Genomic DNA, 24,959 nt, shown 5'->3' on the forward strand with positions numbered 1-24,959 from the left:
GAGGAAAAAATGTTTTAAATAAACCTCAAACTTCCCAATTTTAGTAAGTTAAAATCATCAAAACTGAAACATCGAATTACAATCTTGGTCAAAGGATACTGACTTGCTCATTTTTTTCCCTCTGTCTACATATGTGTAGATATTGTTATACTCACTGTAACAACCAATAATGGATCAATAACTATGTGGCCTCTGACCTAAGTGAAGATCCATTCACCCATTTTACTTTTTTCTCTTACAAAGATGATTCAATGATACAGTAGTACCTCATCCCAAAGAATACTGAAGGCACTTTATTAACTGACGTCAAAGCTCTGTGGTTTCTTTTTCAAGGTAAAGCTTGGTAACTGTTTAGCAACTCAGTCACCAGTGGATTTAACTCTTCAGACTGCCTCAAATTTAAACAAAATAATCATTGCTATTTGCCATTCTGCTTAATAGTGTGAAGTAAAAAAAGCACCAAACCCTCAACTGTGTCTGTGTAATTCATGTTTAGTCCCCTATGCTTCTTCCACTTCCATTTTAACAGAGGGCTTGTCTTAGAGCAAATAAACTGTAATATTTTTAAGAATATGGTAATTGATACTTTCATCCTCGATGAAGCCTGGAAATTTTCAGGCTTTGAAGGGCACTGGAAGTCAGTTCCAACAACAGCCTCCCTTTCTTTCTCCCCTCATGCCAAAACCAAAGCAAATCACCCTCAACTGAAGGAAGGTTTACACGTTGTATAATGCAAGATGATGAACAGGAAGGGGACATGGCAGGAAGATTCTCTGCTGCTTTATCCAAGAGAAAGGCAACGAAGTCTAGATGTTGATATCGACCTATTGAAAACATTTAGAAAAACCTTGGATTTCTAAAGATACATACCCCTATAATACTCAAGCCTTTCAGGTACTCCTGGCGAGGTTGGGCTTGGGGTACACAGCCTGCTAGAACGACTTTCTTCTTCCCTTCTTGGGCTTTCCTAAAGGACAAACAGTGCGTTAATATTTTTTGAGAACTACCATTTTCAACTTCAACATATTATGCATGTGACAACAGAAAGCAACCACAACAAAAACCTCCCCAAATCAGAAACAACTTGTACATGTTTCAGCCTAAGAAACCAAAACACCAAAAGAACCCCATATGAAGCGACAGCACATGTGGTTCGTTTTGGGATGTATCTACGGAGACCATAACCATTGCATATCTTGGACAAAAACACAACCTTGAAAGCCCTAATCAAGTTCACTTAATTTTCATTTGCCAAAATGGTAGAAGAAAAACCCTAACCCTAGGGTTAGGTCAAGAAAGATGGGACAGGGCTATTAACCTCAATTCAAAAAGTTACACAGAATGCAAGGGTCAGCCTATGCAGGCAGAAACCTCTAGCTCTGAACAGACACATTTATGTAGTACCAGTCAGAACTGACCAGTTACATCAGTCTTCTGATCTTTCCTTAAAATGTTTATTTATTTTGAAATATGCAGTTACTTTAAAATGTTTAAGTATTTAAGCATATTGAGCACTTTCAAGCAGTAAGTACTTGCCTCTGGGCAGAGAAACATTTGTCTGGATTTTAACTTACATAATTCCTTAGCTTTAATGCTACCTTAGCATCAAGCAGGAAATCAAAACACTAAGATTAAATGGTTGACACTGTTCATTTCCTTTGTAACATTTCTACTCACTTTGAATTCAACAGTGAGTATCAAGCCAGCACTAAACCTCGAAACTAATGGAAGGCCTGCACAGAACTAGTGGCTGCACGTGAAACAGTGAGATGCAAAACCTGCTAACGTTCATTCAACTTTGAAGATCATCCATTAGCACATTAACCCAACACAACAACTGCATTACAATGTGCAAAACATGAAAGAAGAAAAGTGCTGAATAATTTTAGCAGATTTGCTAGGTCTAACATACTATGGGTTGCTCCAAGAACAATCTTTCACAGTTTCATGTTTCACCACCTCCTGGCAGGCTTCTGTCAAACTGGAACCTTTTACAACCATCTTTTCTCCAGCAATGTACGAATTCATGAAGTGTTTACTGTTATGTTCGAATAGGCTAAGACATGTCACAACACTTTTCAAAAGAAATATCCAAAATACACAAGTACTTAGATAATTTTATACTCTTCAGCTTGCTTGACCTGTCTCAAACCTGAATGCACTAAAGTGATCTTCAACAAGCACACAGCTGCTTCGTGGGTGTGTACCGATCTCCAGCTAAGGCAATTTTAACAAAAAACCCCCAAACCAACCCAGAGTGGTACCACATACAGTTCCACTACTCACAGTTTTCACTTCACACTTGTAATATGGACAAATCTATTTACAAATTACAGTGCAAATGAAAGCTCACCATAACACACAAATTGTAACATTAAAGGAGATCATAGGCCATTTTGCTAAATACCTTGTGTTGTCTGCTGCACTAAAATGAGGTATTTTAAAGGAAAGAAATGAATATCCTATACAAACACAAATGAGAAATAACAGGAAAAAATATTATGATTGTTACCTCATATCCAATATAAATTCAGCAAATGTCTATAAAATACCTGATATTTTTTGAGTGGGACATTCAGGAAATGTTCAGACATTCATAATACAGAACCTCGTTGGTCCTCTACTTGCACACTAAGTGTGTAATATAAATGCAAATCTTTTCACCTCTTCCTTGATAATAGTTCTGCGGGTAAAGAACTATGATGTAATGCTAATTTAGCATTTATTTCTTAGGCACAGAATATAGCAACATGTCTCCAAAACCTGCAATCCCTCATTTCTTTCTGTGGTAAATATTTAAGAGTTTTGCAAAACTTCAACGGAGGTTACCTACTACACAGCCAAGAAAAAATAACAAAATAAAAATCATACATTACCTGTCACATAGCACCATGTGACAATCCACTAACTCAAAAAATAAAAATCACTACTTATATAGTCTAACAGGCTCAACCTAATGCCTGGAGGCAAGACAATAAGCCCTGTCTCCAGCAAACAAAGCACACATCCCTAGGCAACTTGGCATCTGGTATAATCTGCTGCGAGCAACAGCCCTCTCCATCTACTTGAAAACCTGGGAGCACTACAGAAGAAAAAGCTTTTATTCACATCTTTTTATCCGAGAAAAAAAAAATAAACAAAGTTTCCCTTGACACATTAAATGGCATTTTAATGTTATTTCACAGCTTTAACATTTTGCCATATCTTCTGGGACTTTAACTAGAGCTAGGGGCGGAAAAGCTAAAATGAATATTCTTCATTATAAGCATTGCCTTCATGTAACTTTCTTTAAGTTGTACAGGTCTCTACAGAATAAAGAATTTTGTACACTGAGATTTTTTTTTCTTTAAAATGCAATTAAGTGGAAATGCCAGAACTAAATTTTCAATCATAGCCAATTTTCATTACCTTCATAATACACCGCAATACATAAAACCCACCATAAATGAAAAGCCATTGTAAGGAAATTATGAAATTTTTTGCCTCATTTTCAAGAAACCACTTCTCGAAACATGCATTCCAGTGCTATATTGTCACCTCCTTTTAATATTGTTTAATGAGCCCTACTCATATTAACAAAAGCCTGCAAAAATTATTCTTCAGAAATCTAGTTAGCCCGAGAACTGTATTAGAAGAGCCTTTCTTCTTCAAAAACATGAATAGTAAGAAGAATAATACTTCATGGAATCTAGTAGGTGGCATGAATAAATACATCATCTCTTTCGGAACTCTATATTTTTAAGTTACATGAACCCTACCTTGAACTTTCAATTTAATTGACTCATGAAACATCTTCTAGAAATACTCTTTTCTAAAAACTACTTGCAAGATATACGTCTGAATAGAAATTTAATTAGAGCAATTCTTTTTTTTAATAAAGGAATTATTCAAGCTACTTCTTAAGTAATGGGTGGGGAACAAAAAGCAAGTGGGAAACAAAAGGGGCGTGAAGTGCTGCATACAGCAGAGGACTCATACAAGATCACAGATTTATGCTCCCCTGCAGAGATACAGACACTGCAACTATAAATGCACTATCAGACTTAATGAAATAGGTTCAGTGTATTCTGCCTTTCAAAAAGCAAATCTGAGAACTTAACTGGAGAATTTCTGCCTTGCTTATGTGCACTTTTATTTATGTTAGGAACTTTCCCAAACTGAAACATTTTTCTCACAATTTTATGTCACTTGTTGCATGGCTTCTCTAATTTTTATTTTTTAAGCTCCAAGAAAATTTAGTCAGTAACACAACAAAGACAAAGAAACACCTCCCGCCCTCCTAAGAATCTCCTCATAAGCATTTGCTACATCAGCACAGTGTGTATAGCAACACTGCTGGACACCATGGCACCCAGTGCAGGAAGCTGTTCCACTTTTTCATGTGGAAAAAGTGGAACCCCACAGCTACTGGGGTGGAACCACCAGAATAAAAAGTCAGGGACATTTCCCTGAGGTTCAAATCTAAGGAAGGCAATAAAAAAGTGAAAGCAGAGAAGATGGGCCAAGTTCAACAGAAGGCAATCTGTGATACTGAAAGTAATTGCTAACTTGCCTTTGCTAGAGACAAGAGGAGCCAGACCACCGCTGCTTGCCTCCTCATTTCCCTTTCCATAAGCAGAGCTGCCTGCTGGATTTTTGTAAGCTGTGAACTCTTATGTAACTCATTGCTTTCAGGGAGCCACCACTACTCCCCACCAAGGGATCCCAGCTGCACAGGAAGGCTTAACAGGTCTTTGAAATCAAAAGCAGTCTAGTCTGCAGGGAGGAAAGCTGATAAACTACAGACTCGTCAGCATGAAACATGCAATTTGTATAGTGCTGCTCTAGCACCAGATATGTGAAACTAAGTATTATGCCTGCAAACCCCACATTTTTTCCTTCAAAACCCATTGTTGGCGGAATTAAATAATGAAGAAGTGTATGAACAATGAGCAGAAGGTTGTCTGCAGCAGGACTAAGCAACAGTCAAATACAAGTAAGAGAAGAAGCAGGAGCAGAATTTTCAACAAAAGCAAGAAATTAAGGGGGAAAGTGCTTTGCAGCGAGCTTCTTCAGCTTTGTGTTGATAGCACTTGGGAAATGTTCATAAAATAAGAAGTATTTCTAATGCTAAAGTACAACAGGAAGTAACTTTGTTATCTGAAATGAGAAAGTAATTATTTCAACCTGAATCCTAGTAGGCAGATGACAACTGACCATCCATGAACTATTCCCACCAAATGTAGCACTCACCTCCTCACAGTTGTACCTGCACAAAACCTGGCAACTTCCCCGTAAGATGTGTGTACTGAAATTGAATTGTGCAATGCAGCACTGTAGTCTATTCATACCATTCTCATGGCCTCCTATTACACAAAACCAACAACAGTCCTTATCAGGTGTTTTAGAAAGGTGTGAAGCCATAAACAAAGGGGGGCTTTGTGTCTAGAAGTGCCCAAAGAAATGTCTGTATACATGAAAAACTTCTGCTACAGCAGCTCTAGCTAAATACAGTATTAGCTGGGTATATGATGAGATCAGGCTGCCAATGGTTATAAAAAGTAAAATTGAGGAGATACTATTTCCCAGGCTGTAGAAATGGTGTTGTGATGTCTCTGGGGAAAAAGAAATGCTATTTGGCTGAAGATGCAAATATGTGAAAGATCTTCCAACTCTCTCATCTGCTGAATTAATCAGCAGAAAGCCACAAGTTTTAAAGAGAGAGCAACATCCATGGAATGAAAAGATGGTGCCTGTATAGCATTTGGAATACATTCCTGAAAATCCATAAAATCACATAGCCATTTTCTGTTTGAAAAATTACAAATGGTAAGTTGAACCGTTGCTTTACAGGCTTTGAGCCAACACAGTGTCTCATTAGTACCCAAAGGCTCACTTCCCATCCTCTCTCTCTGCTGCTATTGCTCTTACCTTTCTCCAACTTCAACGCCCCCTCTTTCTCACTTCTGACCATCTGGTATCACTCCTCTGCTCCAAGCTCTGCAGCTCACTGGGCCCTTCCAAAGCCCCATTTAACTCACTGATTTAGGAGAAATTTATTGAGTCAAGATTAGGTCTTAACCATTTTGTTCCATCAAGTTAGTCCATGGGAGAAGGGCTGCAGCAGAGCCAAAACAGAGGGCAAGTGAAAGCTGTTGGGAAGGAAAGAGAAAAAGAGAAGGATACAGGAACTCCTTGCTGTACCTCTGGAGAGCTTCACAAGTCTCATGAAACATTTGAGGTCACAATATGCTGAGCAGAGTGAGTGAGTAAGAGGCAAAAAGGATGTAAGAAACTCATATATGTTCTGCTTTCAAAGTTAGGGACAGCCCCATACACAAAGACTTGTGGATAACCAGAGGAAAGCTTATCAACATTATTAACCAGAGCAGAACCACTCCAGAGTCTGCTTGGGCATGCCAGCTTCCTTGTGCACTTCCACAGCCTCCAAAGAATTACTGCAATTTATCTGTGAGGCAGGTGAAGATGCAAAGCTCATCTGAGGATGTTTATGCTGATTATTGGAGTTTACTGAACTGCTCTTGGAGGACCTGTCTCTAGCAAAGCCGTGGCTCACTGCCATGCTGCATCCACCAAACTTGTCAAATAACATTTCCTTTGGCAAAAACCATCAGGTAACATGCAAATATTCCAGGGCAAAAAAGAGTTGCATGTCCTTCTCCTGACAAAAGTGAGCATGCCTTCTCTGAAAATACTTCAAAAAGATAAAAAAGCTTGCTCCATCAAACTCCAAACTGAGGTTGTAAAGACATGCTCCAAGCAAAAGTTAATAAATATAAACGTAAAAATATCCTCCTCTAAGGGAGTTTTTTATAGAAGGTGAAATGTCAGCTCTGAGAATAACCCCAAGACTCACATGCTACATACCAAATTACTCCCCAAGTTTCTGAGAGGAATGGAAACTTGTTTCTACACAACTACCTGGCATGTAAGTGAAGTGACCGCAGCTTTGTCTGCAAAAGGCTATCTGATTTGAAACTCTAGACCTAGTCAAATCAGTGCCTGAGTTTTGCTCAAATTTTCTGTAAATGTAACTTTATTGGCAGCAATTAAAGATGCAACAGCAATTTCTGGGCAGTCATTACTCACACAAATATAGCATGTTAGTAGTAATGATGGTCTTTTCTTCCCACAAAGGCTTTCAAATTAATAGTTCAAAGACTTTATCAAACTGAAAAATCAGTCCAGAATGTATTCAGGAAGAGGATGGGATGAAGGACTAATCCTCAATCTCACCTTGGACCTCGTTAGTAATTTTTGTAGCCCCAAGCAAGGCTGAATTGATCAATATGAGAGAGAAACTTCCAGGCTGTCTTTTGGTCAGGCTAGGCAAAAATGGTTACAGGCCAGTTCCTGCCCCTCCAGATGATTAAGAAAACAGATTTTAAAAAATCAATAAACCATAACTTTAAAGCAAATCTGCAAAACCCATAATTAGAAGTTATCAGCCTTACAACTGTTCTTAAAAGGAAAGTGTAATTAATGACAATCTGCTCCTTGAAAAATTTCATCTTGGCTGCTGGCAGACAGATTTTTACTTGTTGGCTAAAAAGCGTATCTATTTTAAATTTTAATTTTTTTTCTTGTGATTGCAAAGTTGTTGGTTTGGGTTTTTTTTTCTTTTTCTGTTTATTGAGAAGATTGAGGGACCTTGTCACATAACAGAAAATACTAGAAATAGCATTTGTCCTCCCAAGACTGTTAAGCAGACTGGGGCCTGGCAATCTGCTCAGGGGGTGCCAAGACACCCACTTGCCAGTTCAATCCTCCCCCAGCTCTTGTCAAGTGAACAGCACGGTCTGCCAGGACTTCTTAGACACTGACAAACCTTCACTGCCTAACACAGGTGACATTCATGCTTTGTAGAAGGTATTCGCTAGAACGTTGAGACAACATTTATCTCTGCAGTATTTTGCAAGTGGTCAGGCTCCCACCATTCTTCAGATAAAATAGTCAAGTATTTGGCTTTGCTGCTCTACGAATCTGGCATTTATGAGTTTTGGTCTCAAGCACACTGTTGGTAGGATACACTACAATGCTCCTCAGCTCCTTTACTTCTTCCCTCCTTTCAGTTCTCATCTTTAGCTGCCTGCTGACAGCAAAAGTACCCTTAACTTCTCTGAGGTAACAGAATACCAGATACACTGAAGTTCTGCCCACTCAGTCTTGCAAAAGCAGAGACTGCTGGAAGCCAAACACCGAGGGAACTGCTGCAGGTAGCAAAAACTGGAATTGCCTTTGAAAAAAACTACCAGTTTTTGAATATCCTTGAATCTTTATGTCCTTTAGCACACAGATGGCAAGTTGTAGTAAGATTATAAAAAATATTTCACTGTCTTTCTGTATCTCCAGTTTCATGCTAGCCTTCTTGAGCAAGAATCTAAGAAGTGACAATGGTGAGAGAGTTTTCAGAAGCAGAAATAGCTCCAAAGCTGTAGCAGCAATTTTGTTCTTTCTCTGCCTTCTGACACTACTTTCCTCCTTTAAGTGCAAGCATTTTCACTTCTACTACTTCAAAAAAGCAAGACTTCATGCTCCCCCTTCAAATGGGAAAACTTAATCCTGTCCTGAATTTATTTTTGCATATCTAGATGGACTTTTAAAAGGTACACTTGTCTCCAAAACAGTGAAAGGAAGTCTCATATAAATTCACCTGGAAAGTGACACTAAACTTCTGACAGATTAAAGAAATGGAAGTCAAAATCAAAACACTGAACTTTTACAAAAATCACACAGCTCTTATGCTATTCCTCTGTTCTTTCTACACATATTCCTGTACGAATGACAATATTCTATCGTAGTATTTGTGGCATATCTCTCCTTTATATTTAGTTAATTGACAATTTATTCTACTTCACCTTCCCAGTCTTACCCCCCCTCTTAGTTCTATTCATCTCTTTTAAAAAAACAGAAGTGCCGTTTAGGGCACAGAATAATGATTGTAATTAATGTGTGAAATACTACACTGCCTCTCAGGTTCAAAGTACAGGCAGGCTTCGAGTTACATGAATGCATGGCCAATGGTTGTAATAGAAAACCCTGTTGATACAATGACTAAAAAATTAACTTAGTGTTGAATGAAACTTAAATAATCCATTCCTCCCTCCCCCTACACCCCCCCAGAGGTATAGCATGCTTCTCACTAATAGGCTACCTACAAACTCTAAGAAGGATTTGTTCTGGAAGCTGTTAAGAGTACTTCTCCAGTTTTTTTTGCTAAGTATAACACCCCAGGAGTCTTTCTCCATAGGGTAAGGATGGTTAAAATCCAGAAAAAGGAAGCAGAATTTACACGGACTAAACCCACAAAGTAGTACATGATACTGACGGTGTTGTTTTACCAAGTCATCAGAACAAACCCATGCACAATTCTATGGTGTGTCTGACATAGAACATTCTGATAAAAAAATCAAGGATAACAAAGGAACTAACAGCCAACTCGTTTTTCTTTGACTCCTCCAGGGCAGCTGAGGAAAAAAACCACAGACCTGAAAGGCAGCCAAAATTCTGAACATCCAGGCTTTTTTTTTTTTGCTCAAAATCAGGTGGCTACAACTACTACATGAAAGAAACAAAAATAACTTCTTGAGCGCCACTAAATATAGTTTTCATCTTATGTGCACAGAAGACTGTCAGAAGTTATCAAAGAAAAGGAAGCAAAATTCAATGAAGTAATTTTTCAGAACAGTAAGCTGCACATTCTTTTTCCCTTATGGAAATGCTACGCGAGCAGCAACACTGTGCCTAGTTTTTGTCAGGAATTATGAAATAGATAAGGACTATAACATAGTGTGATAGAACAGGAAAAAGGCAACAAAGAACAGAGCAGAAAATTAAAAGAAAAAAAGAGAGAGATTTAGATCCTCAACACTGGAACCTTCATTCTGTCCAAATTGCACTGTATCACATTTTTATTAACCTTTGGATTTTCATTTGCTTTAAATGCTTCCAATAAAGCCCAGCAAGCTCTTCCTAATCTAAATAGGTAAGAATTGATCACAAGACCTAAGAGCAACAGAAATTATCCACTAGCCTCCTACATGCCAGACTCATGACAGCCTGACCATTTTAGCATTTCTCCAATGGACCTGCTCCAGTCTCATATTCCTCAACTGCCTCTGCTACACTCAAAACACAGTAATCCAGATGAAGCCCCACCAAGTAAAGAACAATAAACTTCTCCTCTCAATATCTTGTTCACGTTTTACTTATTCACAACTGAGAGTGACTCATGAGAGTTGGCTCACATTTCTTGGTCTTCGCCATACATCCCACATTCTTTGCCACAGGCCACTTATCCATCAGCCATATCTCAGTAAATTATGAAGCTGTGTCAATTAACTCTTCATTGATATCTTTAATTTCTCATTGTTTCATACCATACCTGAAAGAATGGTAAACAGCCAAACAATTCTCCAGGGACTACATTTTGACCTGCAATTTATTTGTATGGTTTCTGTATTGCTAGAACATCTTAGTGGTTTCTACTCTCACACAAATTCATCACAGTCCCTGAAAGCAACAGACTCCTACACTGCTTTAACGTCATGCTTTAGAAGGGTCTTGTACCACACACTACAATACAAATGGAAGAGATATTCCTGTTTTATTTCCTTCAGAGACTGAAGCTTTGAGTCTGTGGTTACATATATAGATTCAAAAGTGTAATCCTGCTTCTGAAAAAAAAGATTTTGTCATTTTCTATTCAGCCATTTTTAACTACAATATCAAAAACAGAACAAAAATTCTTGGGTGACTTGAATGACGATTGCACTTCACTTTTGCTTGTACTGCTGGAAGAATTCTCCACTCAGTTGTTGTCACTGATGCTTAAGCAGGGGAAGAGAGAAGATGCTGTTAGAAAGGTGGAAGCTCAGAAGTGCATCAAGCAGTGTAAGATGGCTTTAGTGCACTCCCACTGTGAGGTGGGACTGATCAGAGTAGCTACATCTGCTCCTTGCTTACAATTTATGCAGCATGCTTCCCTTCCATTGTGGTTTAGGCTTTTTGATGTACATGGTTGGGAAAACATTTCCAGGGTGGTGCTAAGATGAAGAAAAGAAAAAGACAAGTCCTAGAAGTAGCTCTGAGAAATTACCAGTTTAAACATCTAAATCTAGTTCAAAATGTATTATTTAGAGAGCTAAAAATTGTAACTTCTGTCAGAGCTGAAGGGGTAATTACTCTAAGCATATTAGCTTGCCTAAGAATGTTTCCTAAAATAACCCAGATATCATTCTAGTAGTTTTCACAATAGATGATCTTCTAGAAGTTTAATACACTGCCAGGCATTTTATGGGGATACTAATAAATGTATGGGTTCATGAAAGTTTTAGGTCACGTGCATATCTGAAAGGTCAGAACAATTTAAAGGATTCTAGCAACAAAACTTTTAATTTCAAACAGACAGCAATCCAATGTGGATTGAATACAGCACCAAGCCTGACAGAGTTCAAGGAGCATTTGGACAATAGTCTCGGGCACATGGTGTGATTCTTGGGGTGGTGCTGTGCAGGGCTGGGAGTTGGACTCGATGATCCTTGTGGGTCCCTTCCAACTCATCATAATCTGTGTCATTCTTTGTGTGTGAGTGAACATAAATACATGCATATGACAACAGCTACTTCACTCCCAAAGCTCCATTTCCTTTTTCTCCCCTCCAAATTTTCCATAAAATTTAATTCTATCAGATTCATACCACCACAGTGCCCCTTTTTACAGTGCCCCTTTACCTGCACATAGATGGAATATCCTATTTTTGGAGAACAAGCAGGCTCTAACACTGCACAGCACTAAGTATACAGTATGTAACCAGCAGCAGTAACTATCTGAGCACAGTAAACCACATATAACACTTCACCAGGACTCCACAGTCTCATCACCCATCCCAGTGATCAGGAAGGTCAGGACAAAGGCCTCAGTGCAGTATGTTATTGATCTCTTTAGAGGTAATAATCGATCAGAAGAGTAATTAATCATTTTTAAAGGTTACTTTGCAAGTCCTAGGCAAAATAAGCTGGGTGTTTTACAGATAAAGTTTCTGTAACCATCTCTAACCTTTTTCTCAGTCTTTTTCTGATGCGTGATCACCCCCAGGTGAGTACAGGAAATGGAGGCAGACTCCAGCTGCGTGTTTTTGTTTTGTGGGGCTCCCAAACTTTCCTTGAGCAATGGATTTGTGTTCATACTAAAGCTCTAATGAAAAAGGCCCTCTACACTGAAGCTCCTTCCCTGGAATTCACACACACAGTAAACTCACACCAAAGTCGTAACATTCAGGTTTCTCCGTAACATATAAACAGTTCATAACAATGATTATATCAACCTTTAAATACCTCTAAGAAATATGAATTGCTTAAGCAGCCTTTCCTATGCAACCACTTCACATTTTTAATTCATTTCTATTTTTAATACAGCATGCATCTCTGCAGACTTCAAGACACCTCACACCAGGAAACTATACTAAATAATGCAGGGCTCAGCATTAAGCTCACTTAGCTCAAAAGCCTACTGAATCTCACTGGAAATTGTCATCCTGTTATGAAACTTCAGAAAAGAAATCCCTCTGCTCCCACCAACAATTTCAAAGAAATTCCGTTCTATGGCTCCCAAACACTGCAGAATTTGAGAGGGTGGGAGAAGCGCTAACTACACAACTTACGCCTTTGAAACTTGCTCTAAAAGATTTCTCATGTCTTTCTTCCAAATTTTTCTAGCAAGTACATTTTTCAGACTCTGATTGCACTAAGCGTATAATATGTTTTCTTTGAAATACTACTTCATTAATAAACATCATGATTTTTTTTTCCTACCACAGCCTATATACAAAGATTCAAAGTATTAAATAGGCAATTGAGCCTTTTTTTCTGAATAGTCTGCACACAGGAAGATCTTCGCCTGTCAGCAGGCAGAAGTTTGTCTTTAAAACAGGTGCCAGAGGAAGCCAGAACTTTTCTTTTGAATAAAACTCAAATTAGGAAACCGAGCACTGCACTCCCTGAAACACCCTTCAAAATCTGTACCCCATTCATCAACTTTTCACATGTCTTATATCAGACAACACACTCCAGGTTCCCCTAGAACTCAGGGGAGTGAAGCGTGTGTTAACTTTATTTAAGATGATACAAAACACCGTATGTGTAAGATATAGGCCTACCTGTATCAGCAGAAGGAACTTCAGTAAGGGACAGGACACATGAGCTTACATGCACACTTGTATTTCAAAATACACTACAGAATTACAGAAGTAAAAAGGGAAGTTCTGCACTGCTGTTATACCAGCCGCTCGACCTGATTTTTTTAAGGTGTCTCAGATTTAACAGTATAAAACAGCAAGGAGTAAACATCTTAGGCTCCTAACCTGCTTTTAATAATAGCCTTTACATAGAGCTAAACAGTGCTGAACTTCTACTGCTCCCCCCCCCCCCGCCAAATTAAAGCTTTTACCCTGTTATGTGCCCCGACCATGGATCAAGTGAAGGCCAGATCAACTCTGATGACCTTCAAAAGACTTGAGAGCCTTCACTCCCCATGCACTCTCCTTAAAATGTTGTTACAGCTACATTCTCCCTCCCTACTCCCATGAGTGTGCCAAAAATTGCTCTTACTTTCCACCTCCATTCACAATATATATCAATTTATTTCTGCCAGTATTCGCCACTTTCTGAAAAAGCTGTCAGATGTTGCACGCAAGAGTGTCTTCCCTCTGACGGGAATTGGGCAGGCCCAGACAAGACCCTACGAGTAAAGCAAGGTTAGCTTAAAGAGACACTGTGGAAATAGTTGCATCTAAAATAACACTGAGATGGATAAACTGTGCATCCATCCAGTTTGAAATGTCCTCAGTGTCAGAAAATCACAATGTCAGTAACAGAGATACCAAATTATAAAACACAAAGACAGACACCAAAATTATTTGCTGCAGAAACTTCTCCCAAACCATGCCTCTAACAACTTCTGCTTTAAAAAGCAACCCAGGAGAAAATGCAGGTATTTTACTATTCATACATTGGCTTTATCAATTTTAAAGCACAAAACCAGAGCAGCCGTGGTGTTTACAATGAGTTATAACATTCAACAGGACTGCTCAAGCTCTGAAAGTACATGAATAATTTGAGAGTTTGCACATAACTCTCAAAAGTTATAAATTTTAACAAGCCAACTCCTTAATTTCATGTTCCTTATTCTAAAATATATGCACTTGACCTTGACATCAGAATGGGCAATTATACTCTCCACATTTTCAACTTACATACAGTTTAATTAATGTTACAAACTATTCCCACTCTTGGTATTCTGCATCCTGGTATTAGAGAACCTGCAATACATTTACTTCATTTAATACTGCCCAATACAATACAAAATGGTTTTATTTTTATTATGATTTTTCTTTTTGCAAAACTGGACATAATTAAAGGCATAAATAAATTGAAAGGAACTGTTCATGCTGCCAATGTTTTCCTGAAACCAGTATTTGCTGACTGTTACTACAAAAAGAAGACACATCATGCTAATTTAGAGAAACCATGGCTGAGGCTATAGTCTACAGTCAGTGTCTATCCAGCTATCATGTTCCAGAATTTATCCAATCCATAAAACACACACTTCAATTCCTATTTGTACCACAGAAAGTGCTTGTGAGCTGTTTGAAAAAACCCACATTTTCTCTCCTGTTCTTCTCAAACTCCGCAGCTATACATACCCTTCCTTCTACAAATGCAGCACTCCACTTGCCACATGATCATCAGCCAACAGCCCAGAAAGAGCTCAAATACCAGACTGGCAGTTCTGTACAAGCCCAAGCAACACTGGATGCTTTTTCCATGATTATCAACAATAGTTTTCTCTATGGACTATAAATTATGCTCTTGTATCTTTTGCTTAGCTTACAGTTCTCTCTAGGACAAAGAAAGCTTGTAAGTAAATCAACAGTTTGGAGCATCTTGCTTTCCTGTTGTTATTGTTTCTTTTATTATTAACCCAGTATTAGCATTGCCCTGGGCTAATGGAACTTTCTCAGCATTGCGACATTTGTTTGATTCAACACCCATCAATTATTACCACAGCCAATGGCATTTTAAAAAGCTAGCACTTACATGCTTTGTATAAATTTGTATAGGAAATACTGGAGATATATAATGAATATACATCCTGTAGTGGGTTGAACCTGAGTTGATGAACAGTATTTTAGACTAATGACGCTTCTCACAACTTACATATTTAAACCGCACGGAAAGGCGGGATTTCTTCCCCTTTTGTCCGAGCTCACCGGCTGGAAGGTGGGGGGGGCTCTGAGCCTCCAGGCCCCGCCGGGCCGGGCCGGGGCCACTGCCCCTTTCCCCCTTTCCCAACACCGCAGCACAGACCCTGGGTGGCTGGGGGGGACTGTCCCAGAGCCACAGGCAGTTAAAACCAGCCATGGACTGCTCACAGCTAAACCCATCCAGCGCGGCTTCTGGGGACAGGCGGGTCCCTCTCCTCTCCATGCGGAGCCGGTGGAGTCAACGGGAGCCGGCAGAGCCTCCTGTCTGCAGCCAGCACACTTCGTGCTGAACTGAAGAAGACACCACGCAGCCAGCAGCACAAAGGGATCGAGGCTTTCCCCACCGTAAAGGCTGAACAAGAACACCCTTCAGCATGGCGGCGTCAGAGTCAGAGAGAAAGAGAAGTGAGTCACATGGGACGGAGCTGGAAATGGCGACGGGAGAAAAGAGGGCGGTGCCGCGATTCTGGCGGGCAGCTTAAAAGAAACCTTCTTGCATGCCGTGGTAAGAAACTGTAATACCACAAACTGTTTGTCTCTTTAATCCATTTGAAGAACATGGGGGGATGAAGAATCAACGTGTGGCCTGTGAAGATTATGAAGTGTGCCTATGCCAGGCTATACAGAAGTAGTAAGAGGTTTTTAGAGACTTGTGGCGAAGAAAAGCCTTTGTGTGCAGGCCAAAAGAACTTATCTTTAAAAAGATTAATAACCCCATGTGATGGCCCATGTTTTGCAGTGTGAAGGAACTGTGAGATTTTTCATGGAAGAGATGTTTTACACCACAGCAAATTGATTGTTTCCGGCAGATCTGCTGTTGGTGGCGCTTTGGGAACCACGTGCAACTGAAGAAAACCCTTTTTTCCTTAAGCATAAGAGAGAGACTTTTCAAGAACTGCAACACTGACTAACATCCCATGTTCTGTTATCCTTTGTGCGAGTTGAGTAAAAGGAGAGAAGTGCTGGAAAGGGGGGGGGGGGATTTGCTTTAATTTCTTGTTATTTCTCTTTACTTTTAATTCTATTAAAATAAAACTCTTTCCTTGTACTGCAACTGTTTAAGGTTTGTGCCTGCTTTGCTTTCTTCTAATTCTTATCTCACAGAAGGAAAATAAGTAAGGAATGAATATTTTGAACCAAACTTAATTGGTGTTTCCACCCGGTTTCGAACCCAACCCCACTACACATCCTTAACACCACTCCAAAATTGGTAGGCTCTCTTTTCTTACTTCTAATGCATATAGCCTTTCCCTTATTCTTAGAGCTCTCCACCATATATGTTCCCTTAATAACACTAGTGTCTCTTTGCCAAAATACTAGACTTTTTTTACCCTTCATCTTGTAATATTTTCCACTTTCCTGTGGATATCTAAAAAAGCTACCTTAACATCACCCAATTAGACCTTTATTCCACATTCCTCACTCTTCTTGATTACAAAATTGTGGACTACCTAACGAACTGTTCTCACATAAATCTCAATGTAGTCTAAATTTTTCTTCTCTGACAATTTTACTGGCTTTTTTATTCCTTTCCAAATGACAAACACGTTATTCACTGAGATGATACCCACTGAAGATAATCAGCTTCACAAAGTCCCCAATCCTTCTCAATCTATCAGTTTGAAATCCATTTATGATTTCATCTTCACCTGACACAGTTCAAAAATAGCTATCACCTCATTCTAGGTAGAAAAATGTTTATAGTAGAAATATAGACATAATTAAATGTGATGTTTGACGTTTTCTGAAAAACACTGTTCAGTTCAGGAACCAGATGAACAGTCCAAACAGGTCAGAGGGACAAATAGTTGTGTTGGAAGGCACCTTGTAACACTGAACTTCTATTTGTCAAGCAAATCTCACTCCAGCAGAAGTTGCCCATCTGTTGTGTGTAAAAATAGCAAAACCAGTTTGTTTGCATTCCCAGTAAAAGCTAATCAGTGTGGGGGAGTAAGACATCTTTGCTTACAAACAGGCTTCCTGGAAGAGTGATGTAGAAGTTACTATTGACAAGGACTCCTCCCAAGTGGTAGTGGGAAGGAAGGAGAGCTTCCCAGTTTTATTGAAAATCACCACTGTTGGCTATGATAACAGGGTGAAAACAGTGAAGGTCTTAGGAAACTGAGTAAAACAACCTCAAAGTAAAATTGTTTAGGTTTATAGTATGAATTTCAGAAATCCTCATAACATCATCACAGATCATGGTTTTACATGGCGACAGAAGAAAACCTCTCTCTTTAGGCAGCTGAGGACCAACTACTGTTGGTCCAAGCTTAAAAAAAAAAGTAGTCTTGGTAAATAACAAAACTAATGAAATTATAGGCTGATAGTTAAGTAGCTGTTTTCCCACTATATAACAAGTCATTTGCTTTCAAGAAAAATCTGGGTTTTGCCTTAAAAATAATGTGCCAGAGAAGCTGACTGACTAAATCTTCCCAACTTCTTCCAATACACATCTAAGAAGTGTTCTTTAAAAAATATTCCAAAGACAGTAAACTATTTGAAAAGAAACACAAACTTAAAATAGCAAGTATTTTCAAGCACCACCTGCAGCAAAAGGGAAGCAACAGAGCAGCAAAGTTTCTAATTACCTGCTGTAACAAAAACCACACAACACTTGAAATTATCATGGGTAAGTAAGCCCTAATAGAAAAAGTTCATCTTTTTGTTGCATCTGTTATCCCAAACCACAGTTTTGATTAATAATTTAACATACTTGAATGGTTAACACTACATTTATTACTCCATATTCTAAATAATCAACAACCTCTCCTAAAGGAGGGCAATTACTGTCTGAACATTTAAAGTTCATTGTATTCCTCTCAGAAGCCTGTGGTTATTGATGCAGGATCTCAGAAACCATTACTTTCACAAGGATTTTGGATAGAGTGAACTTTTCTCAAGCAAGAGAAGTAAAAGCTACAAAGCCAGTTGACACAAAACACAGAAATCTAACTCTGGCACATATGAGCCTCTGGAAAATTTGGCCTCATTTCTGCCAAAGCTGTATTTACAATAAAATGTAAGTGCTGAATAGGCTGAAGACTTGTGACAGATACCACATGATTTTGAACTATGGTTATGAGGGTCAACATCTGATCTTGAACTATGCCATTAGAAGACATCATTAGCAAAACAAAAGCTCCCAAGTACCAAAACAACTGACATTCACTAACAAGTATTGCTCACTAAATAAGAATTAAACTGAGCTCCGAGAATTCTAGTGAAACTTGCAGGTATTATCACACTAAAGAACAATTCATGGCATATATAAGATTTTAGTTATAGGATGATTTGGGGTTGAAGGGACCTTGAAGATTACCTAGTTCCAAACCCCCTGTCATGTACAGAGACACCTTTCACTAGACCAGGTTGCTTAGGGCCCCATCAATCTGGTCTTGAACGCTTCCAGGGATAGGGCATCTACAACTTCTATGAGCAACTTCTTCCAATGACTCACCACCCTCACAGTGAAGGATTTCTTCCTAATATCTAATCTAAACCTACTCTCAGTTTGAAGCCATTCCCCGTTGTCTTGTCACTCATGCCCTTGTTGATAGTCTCTCTCCATCTTCCTTGTGTAAACCATACCAGATAAAATAAATTTTCCTTTTTCAGTATTTATTATGTGCACACATACTTTTGTGAGTGCAAACAGTGAAAAAAATGAGGGGGGGAAAGTAACTTCTTCACATAAACATTATTACCCAATTCTAAAACAATATGGAATGCCAAGTACCTGAGTAATACCTCAAGACAAATGCAGAAGCTGAATTAATAATGTCTAGTTTGCCCAAAAGATCTTGTAAACAACCTGCAATCAATATTTTTATTATTCTGAATGCAAAATCTCAACATTTGTGTTCTTCTTCCCCAAAACCTTGGATACATTAGGATTGTACTGTCATTTTGGTTTAGAACTGAGGTCTCTCTCAAAAGGTGACGCTGTCTATGGTCTCTGACTGATGGGGTCTTGGCTGAATAGTTCACCTAAATCAGGTCAGAATTCCTTGTCTCACATCAAGGTGGATCTGTCCATGTTAAAAAGTTTGACAATTTACAGTAGTAACACGGAGGGGGGCAACCCCCATACCTTGGCTGCAGGGGTGGACAGCTTCTGGAATGTTGCTTTCCAGCTCAGACCTGGTAGTGTTTACATTTGAAACTCACCGTGAGTTAGGAACACTTTATCAGACTACTGATAAACCAAGAATAAAGCTACAATGTGGAATAGAAGAGTAATTTGCAAAATTTTACATGAAAACAAAACCACTATCCTTCAGACACCCTCTCAACAATACTGGATGCAAGAGCTAGCCTCAGGGGAAGAATTCTGAGATCAACCTCAACTGGTAAAGCAAAATAAGAGGTCATGTCAGTTTGTATTTGCATGTTTAGTATGTTGTTAAACATATTTAGGATTTATTATCTTAAGTTTATTAGACAATTTTAAGAGACCTTGAACTCCTCTTACACTGAGGGCACCTACTTTAATTTGACTTGTGTTGTTTCTCACATGAACTCCTTCCCATTAAAAAAATTGGGTCTTGAAACTGACAAACAAAAAACTCTCAGTAAGCAAGCAATACAAATGAAAAGCTTTGTAACTCCGTACAGAAACTATCTACATGGATATAGGCAGCACAGCTACCAAGCACCTTCTGCAACAGTGTATTTTATAACCTCAACATCCGAAAAAAAATGGAGGGGTGGACAAACACCAGGACCATTAAAATATTCCTTTTCCAGTGGTAATACAGTGTGTCTAGGTAATACACAGTATCTTTCACTTAAATCTTCAAGTGTTCTTTTAAATACTAAATCTCCTCATACCTATCTGGTTAGTTATTATCCACTTCTTATGGTGGCACATATCTATACAAAGACTGAAGTGGGCTGAAGGGGCAGTAAAAGAAGAATTATTATACCCAAAGTCTTTACTGTGAATCCTAGAGCTAAAGTGAACAGCATTCTCCGTTAACACTGATCTCCACTCCAACTCCTGAAACATTTCATCCACTTTTACACTGAAGGAAAGGTAGGGGGAAAGAAACCTCAAACTTCCATCCAAATAAGTTATTATGCTAAATTAATCAAGGATTACTGGTAGAAAACAAAACACATCATTTTAGCACACAGAAATGTGCTACCAGTTGGGTAAAAGACCATCTCAAGCATCCCATTTATACTCAGTTATTTGTTATGCTGACTTCAATAAAGATGAAGCAACTGCTGAGTAAAAACTAAGAGTCTACTTGATTAAATGAAAGCTTAAACTCAGAGAGGACCTCTCATTCAACCATTTTTCATCAAAACTCCGTATGTAAAAACATGTCAGCATTTAAATTCACTCATTCTGGGTTGTCTTCCCTCTATGTTCCCCATTCCCAGCAGAAGAGATTGGGTTGGAAGGGACCTTAATGATCCCACCCCCCCTGCCATGGGCAGGGACACCTTCCACTAGACCAGATTGCTCAGGGCCCCATCCAGCCTGGCCTGGAACACTTGCAGGGATGGGGCATCCACAGCTTCTCTGAGCAACCTGTGCCAGCGCCTCATCATCCTCACAGTCCATCATGTCTTCCTAATATCTAATCTAAACCTACTCTGCTTCAGTTTGAAGCCATTTCCCCTTGTCCTGTCACTACACACTCTTGGAAGTAGTCTTTCTCATTCTTTGTTGTAGGCTCCCTTGTGGGAGCTGCCATTTTCAGCAGACCTACCTACACACACAGAGAATACACACAGCTAATCTTGATACAAAAATCCTTACTTTCTCTGCCCTGTTTGATAGTTCAGCATTAGAGAATACAGCCATACTAATGGAAGCTATGAAGTTTTTTATTTTGGAAGTTTAAAAACTCAAATTTGAACAGTGGGACAGATGGGGAAACTGCTAAGCTTACATAAAATTGCATATTTCAAAGGCTGTTTTCTGGCATGATAATAGAAAAAGATAAATCTGCTAGAAACCATGCCAGAGGCAAGTGGAAATATAATCAAATCAGTGCCTGTAAAGCCCACCTTCTGAAGACAATTTGCTCTGTTCCCAAGCAAAAGACTGTAATTATCTTCTCAAATACCTACAAGCAGGCTGCTAAGTTTAATGAATTTCACTGTTTGCAAAAGAGTTAACTGCATCACAGCAGCAGTTAATACATTCCATGTTATAAATAAATAAACAACCGTCTCTTGAAACATCCCTTGGAAAGTCATAATATCTAGGAATAACCTGGTAGCCCTATGGCTCAGTAAGACCCATTCCAAAAGGCTCTATTTTAACATCACCATGCATATATGGAAGTGTGCTTGGTAACCATACATAGCAGACAGATATTTCAGCATGTCATGAGATGCTAGAGCTGACTATCCCATTGCATACTAGAATAATCTTGTTATTTAAAAAAAAAAAGGCTCAGAATGGTGCTGCTTTGCATTTTATGTATCAGCTTTCATCTGAGGATCATAAATCCTTTCTTTGTCCAAGAACCATTTTTCTAGCCTCATATCCACATGGTGGATATCCTTCTTTATCGCAATTTTACAACTCTGAAAAGCAAAGACTGATTTGTTCAAAGTCACTCAAGCAGTAAAACCAAAACCATGTTCCAAAATCCAGACCATCATCCTGTTGTCAAAATTAAGCCAGCCTCGATTGGTGCGAAACAAGAGACAGACTGGCTGCAACTTTTTCCAGTTCAGCGGACAAAGCTTTCCCTTTAAGTGTGTTACAACATCAGAGCCAGTGGAGCCAAAAAACTGCCTAACATAAAATGAACCACATTCAGACTTTCACTGCCCAAGTGTTGCACAAAGCCTCCATCTCAGAAAGACGACTGGCACACGTTCAAATTGATGAGTAAACCTATCTCCTTCAATATGCCATTTCTGATATGGTGTGAGGAACAAACAAAACCCTTTGTGCTTACGAGGGAGTGAGTTTGGGTTTGAGTAACTTGGACTTCATTTTACCTACCTCACATGACTGATTTAACTTCACAAGATTAAATCAAAGAAACCTTTTGGGAAGCAAGACAGTGTCAGGGACATTCTCTTTTCCAGAAAAAATACCAAAAAATGCTTAAGAGAGCAAATGAGGAGTTGTTAATTGTCTGGCTCTAGCAGCCGGCAAACTTGTAACCCCGAGGCCAGACCTCAGGCTCAACCCATTGGGTCTGAGACGAAGAATTCACAACCACCTGAGAAATAACTCAGGGATGCACCCAAAAAACAGACAGGCATGCTCTCCTTCCCAAGCCCATGCTTGGCAACAACTCCACAGAGCTTACTCAACAATGTTTACACACCAAAACAGTTTAGCTGAGCCCAGCCACATTTCCTGTGCTCTTCCATGTGTTTTAAATAAATTGACATTGGGCTCTCAATGGCAAATTGTTCTAAGAGACAACGAGCACGTATCAAGCATCCAGTCTTCATATATACACTGCTCCAGTGAAGACTGTGGATTTAACTGCTGTGTGGATTTAACTTCACAGAAGCATTTCCAAGATGTCAGTTATCAATCAAAAGGAAGAGTTTTCAAAATTGTTTCTTTTTCCTCAAAATAATCAGCATGACTTTTTCAAACTAGAGTTACAGTTCAGCACTAGAGAACCATGGTATGGGCCTTTTTGTTATCAAATTGTTAGCAACTTTTGTGTTATCAAGTACTTGTAGTGAAGGTAAAGCACCATTTTTCATATCCACCCCAATGCACTTCAAGTGCATTTGACAGGTTTCTCCAGCAAAATAATGGTTGGTACACAGGGGTTTTTTTTCAACAAGTAATTTAAGAAAAGTATAAGTTTTTCTGCCAACAGAAATGTTAGCTGCCCACATCTTAATATTTTAGTATCTTACCCCTACTATGATTCTACTGTAACCAACCATACTCATGGTTTACAAAACAAAACTACTACCACACCACTTTTTTTCTTGTTTGAACATTTTCTCAGTTTTCTTTGGAAGGAAAACTGACGTGTTCAGGCTATGAGAAAGGAAGTTCAGCTGCTATTTATTTCCACAACAATATTTCGCTGCCTTTAGAACTCAAGTTCCTATTGTGAAATCCCTCATCCTTCAAAGCACGGGGCTGCAGAGGCCGTGCTATCTGACTGGCTAGAAAAAGCAAGGTAATGTGGCTTTGAAGGGGCCACAGCAGGTACTGGAAGCAGCTCCCCTGCCATACCATCAATAGACTCCACATATGCTGAATTATTTTGAGAAGACAAGCAGGATTTTGCTGCAGCTGACTGCTTCCAGGTTGCAAGTCAATTCCCTTTGAAACAAGCTGAGGCACCATTGGCTATACCACCTCATGTTCCAAAACGTGGCCCTGCAGAGTGATGGAGTTAGCAGCTGAAAAGCTGTTATGATTCAAGGTACAGTATTTCTACCAGAGAAATAGCTGTAACACTGCCATCACTGAAGCTTCCCAAAGCTAGGAAACAGGGTTCACAGCAGGAACACATGAAAGGGACAAAATCAGGAATACAGGAAAGGGACAAGAGCTATCTAACTTACAAATGTGATACTTCTAAACTTCTAACGAACAAGGCAATTTATGAAATGCCTTGACATCCCATCCAAGCCTAAAACATTGTTTGTTTACATAATCCATATCCACAATGAGAGCTGAAAGCTATTTAAATGCCTACCGGTTTGGTGCAGACAGAACTGACTCAAGTTAAGCAGCTTCCAGGATGTGTCAAATAATGTTGGAAACAAGAACACAAGAGGCCAGCATTTGTCAGTTAACAAGCTGACACAGGAATGCATTTGTGATAGTTACTCAACACATGATTGTTTAATTTGGTTTTTTGTAAGCATCTAATTTGGGTCTCTGTAAGCAAGAACTTTAGAAAAACCAACAACAACAACACCACGAAAACCAAACCAAAACCCCAAAACGAGAAAAAAAAAAACCCCAAACAAACTGCAACAAATAGCACACTATACTAGCTTTCTGCTGATATTGAAATTACAGACATCTGCCAATAATGCTCCTTTAAAAATCACAACAGGCAAGTACAAAGAAGTTTTCTATTAGCAACAGGAGTATGTATTGTACTGTCTTCCTCATTACTTCTGACTGCACTTCCTAGGAAAGAATATTAGCCTTCATAATCAAAAATCACATTGTTTCTATAGCCTAAAGAAACAAGTACATGAAGACAACTCATTTGAAATTATCAGGATCTAAATGCAGGCTACAAAATACTGCCAATGTATTTCAAAACAAAAATAGAAACTAATTGTGTTATTTATTGCATTGAAAGGATTTCAGGTGTCTATGCTTTTCCTTTAAAGATTATTTTACAGTAAATACTTTCTCTATTCTTATATAAATTTAAACACAACACACTAAAAAAAAACCTAATATGCATGTGGTGCTTTATGGTAAAGTTTTTGGCAAATTACAGAAATAGGTGCTTCTTGCCCTTTGACTTCCTAATCAGTATAGAAAATCAAAAAATCCCCAGAATGTAATGGCAAAAAAATTACACACTTATTAACATTTAAATAATTCCCACATTCATTTGCCACATTACTGGGAGCACCATTTTGTCCCTGTGAAAGAATCAAATGAGAGGAAGCTGAGGGTTACACCAGCAGACCACAGCTGCCAAATGTAGGCTGGGGGTTCTTATCCAAATGGTTTGATGGTGAACAGGGTTACCTGCTTTCTTCTGAAGGA

At 38.9% G+C, this 24,959-nt stretch overlaps 1 protein-coding gene across 1 annotated transcript in view; it reads right to left on the reverse strand.

The window, feature by feature from the left end:
* CDKAL1 (CDKAL1 threonylcarbamoyladenosine tRNA methylthiotransferase) overlaps window positions 1–24,959 on the reverse strand; it is a 379,155-nt gene that overhangs the window by 259,693 nt on the left and 94,503 nt on the right. Inside the window, exon 6 of the mRNA XM_082282699.1 lies at window positions 871–967. Within this exon, the coding sequence (XP_082138825.1) occupies window positions 871–967 (97 nt within the window). The remainder of the gene's footprint in view (window positions 1–870; window positions 968–24,959) is intronic.

This window comes from Coloeus monedula (genome assembly GCF_965178545.1).
Source record: "Coloeus monedula genome assembly, chromosome: 1".
Classification (NCBI taxonomy): Eukaryota; Metazoa; Chordata; class Aves; order Passeriformes; family Corvidae; genus Coloeus; species Coloeus monedula.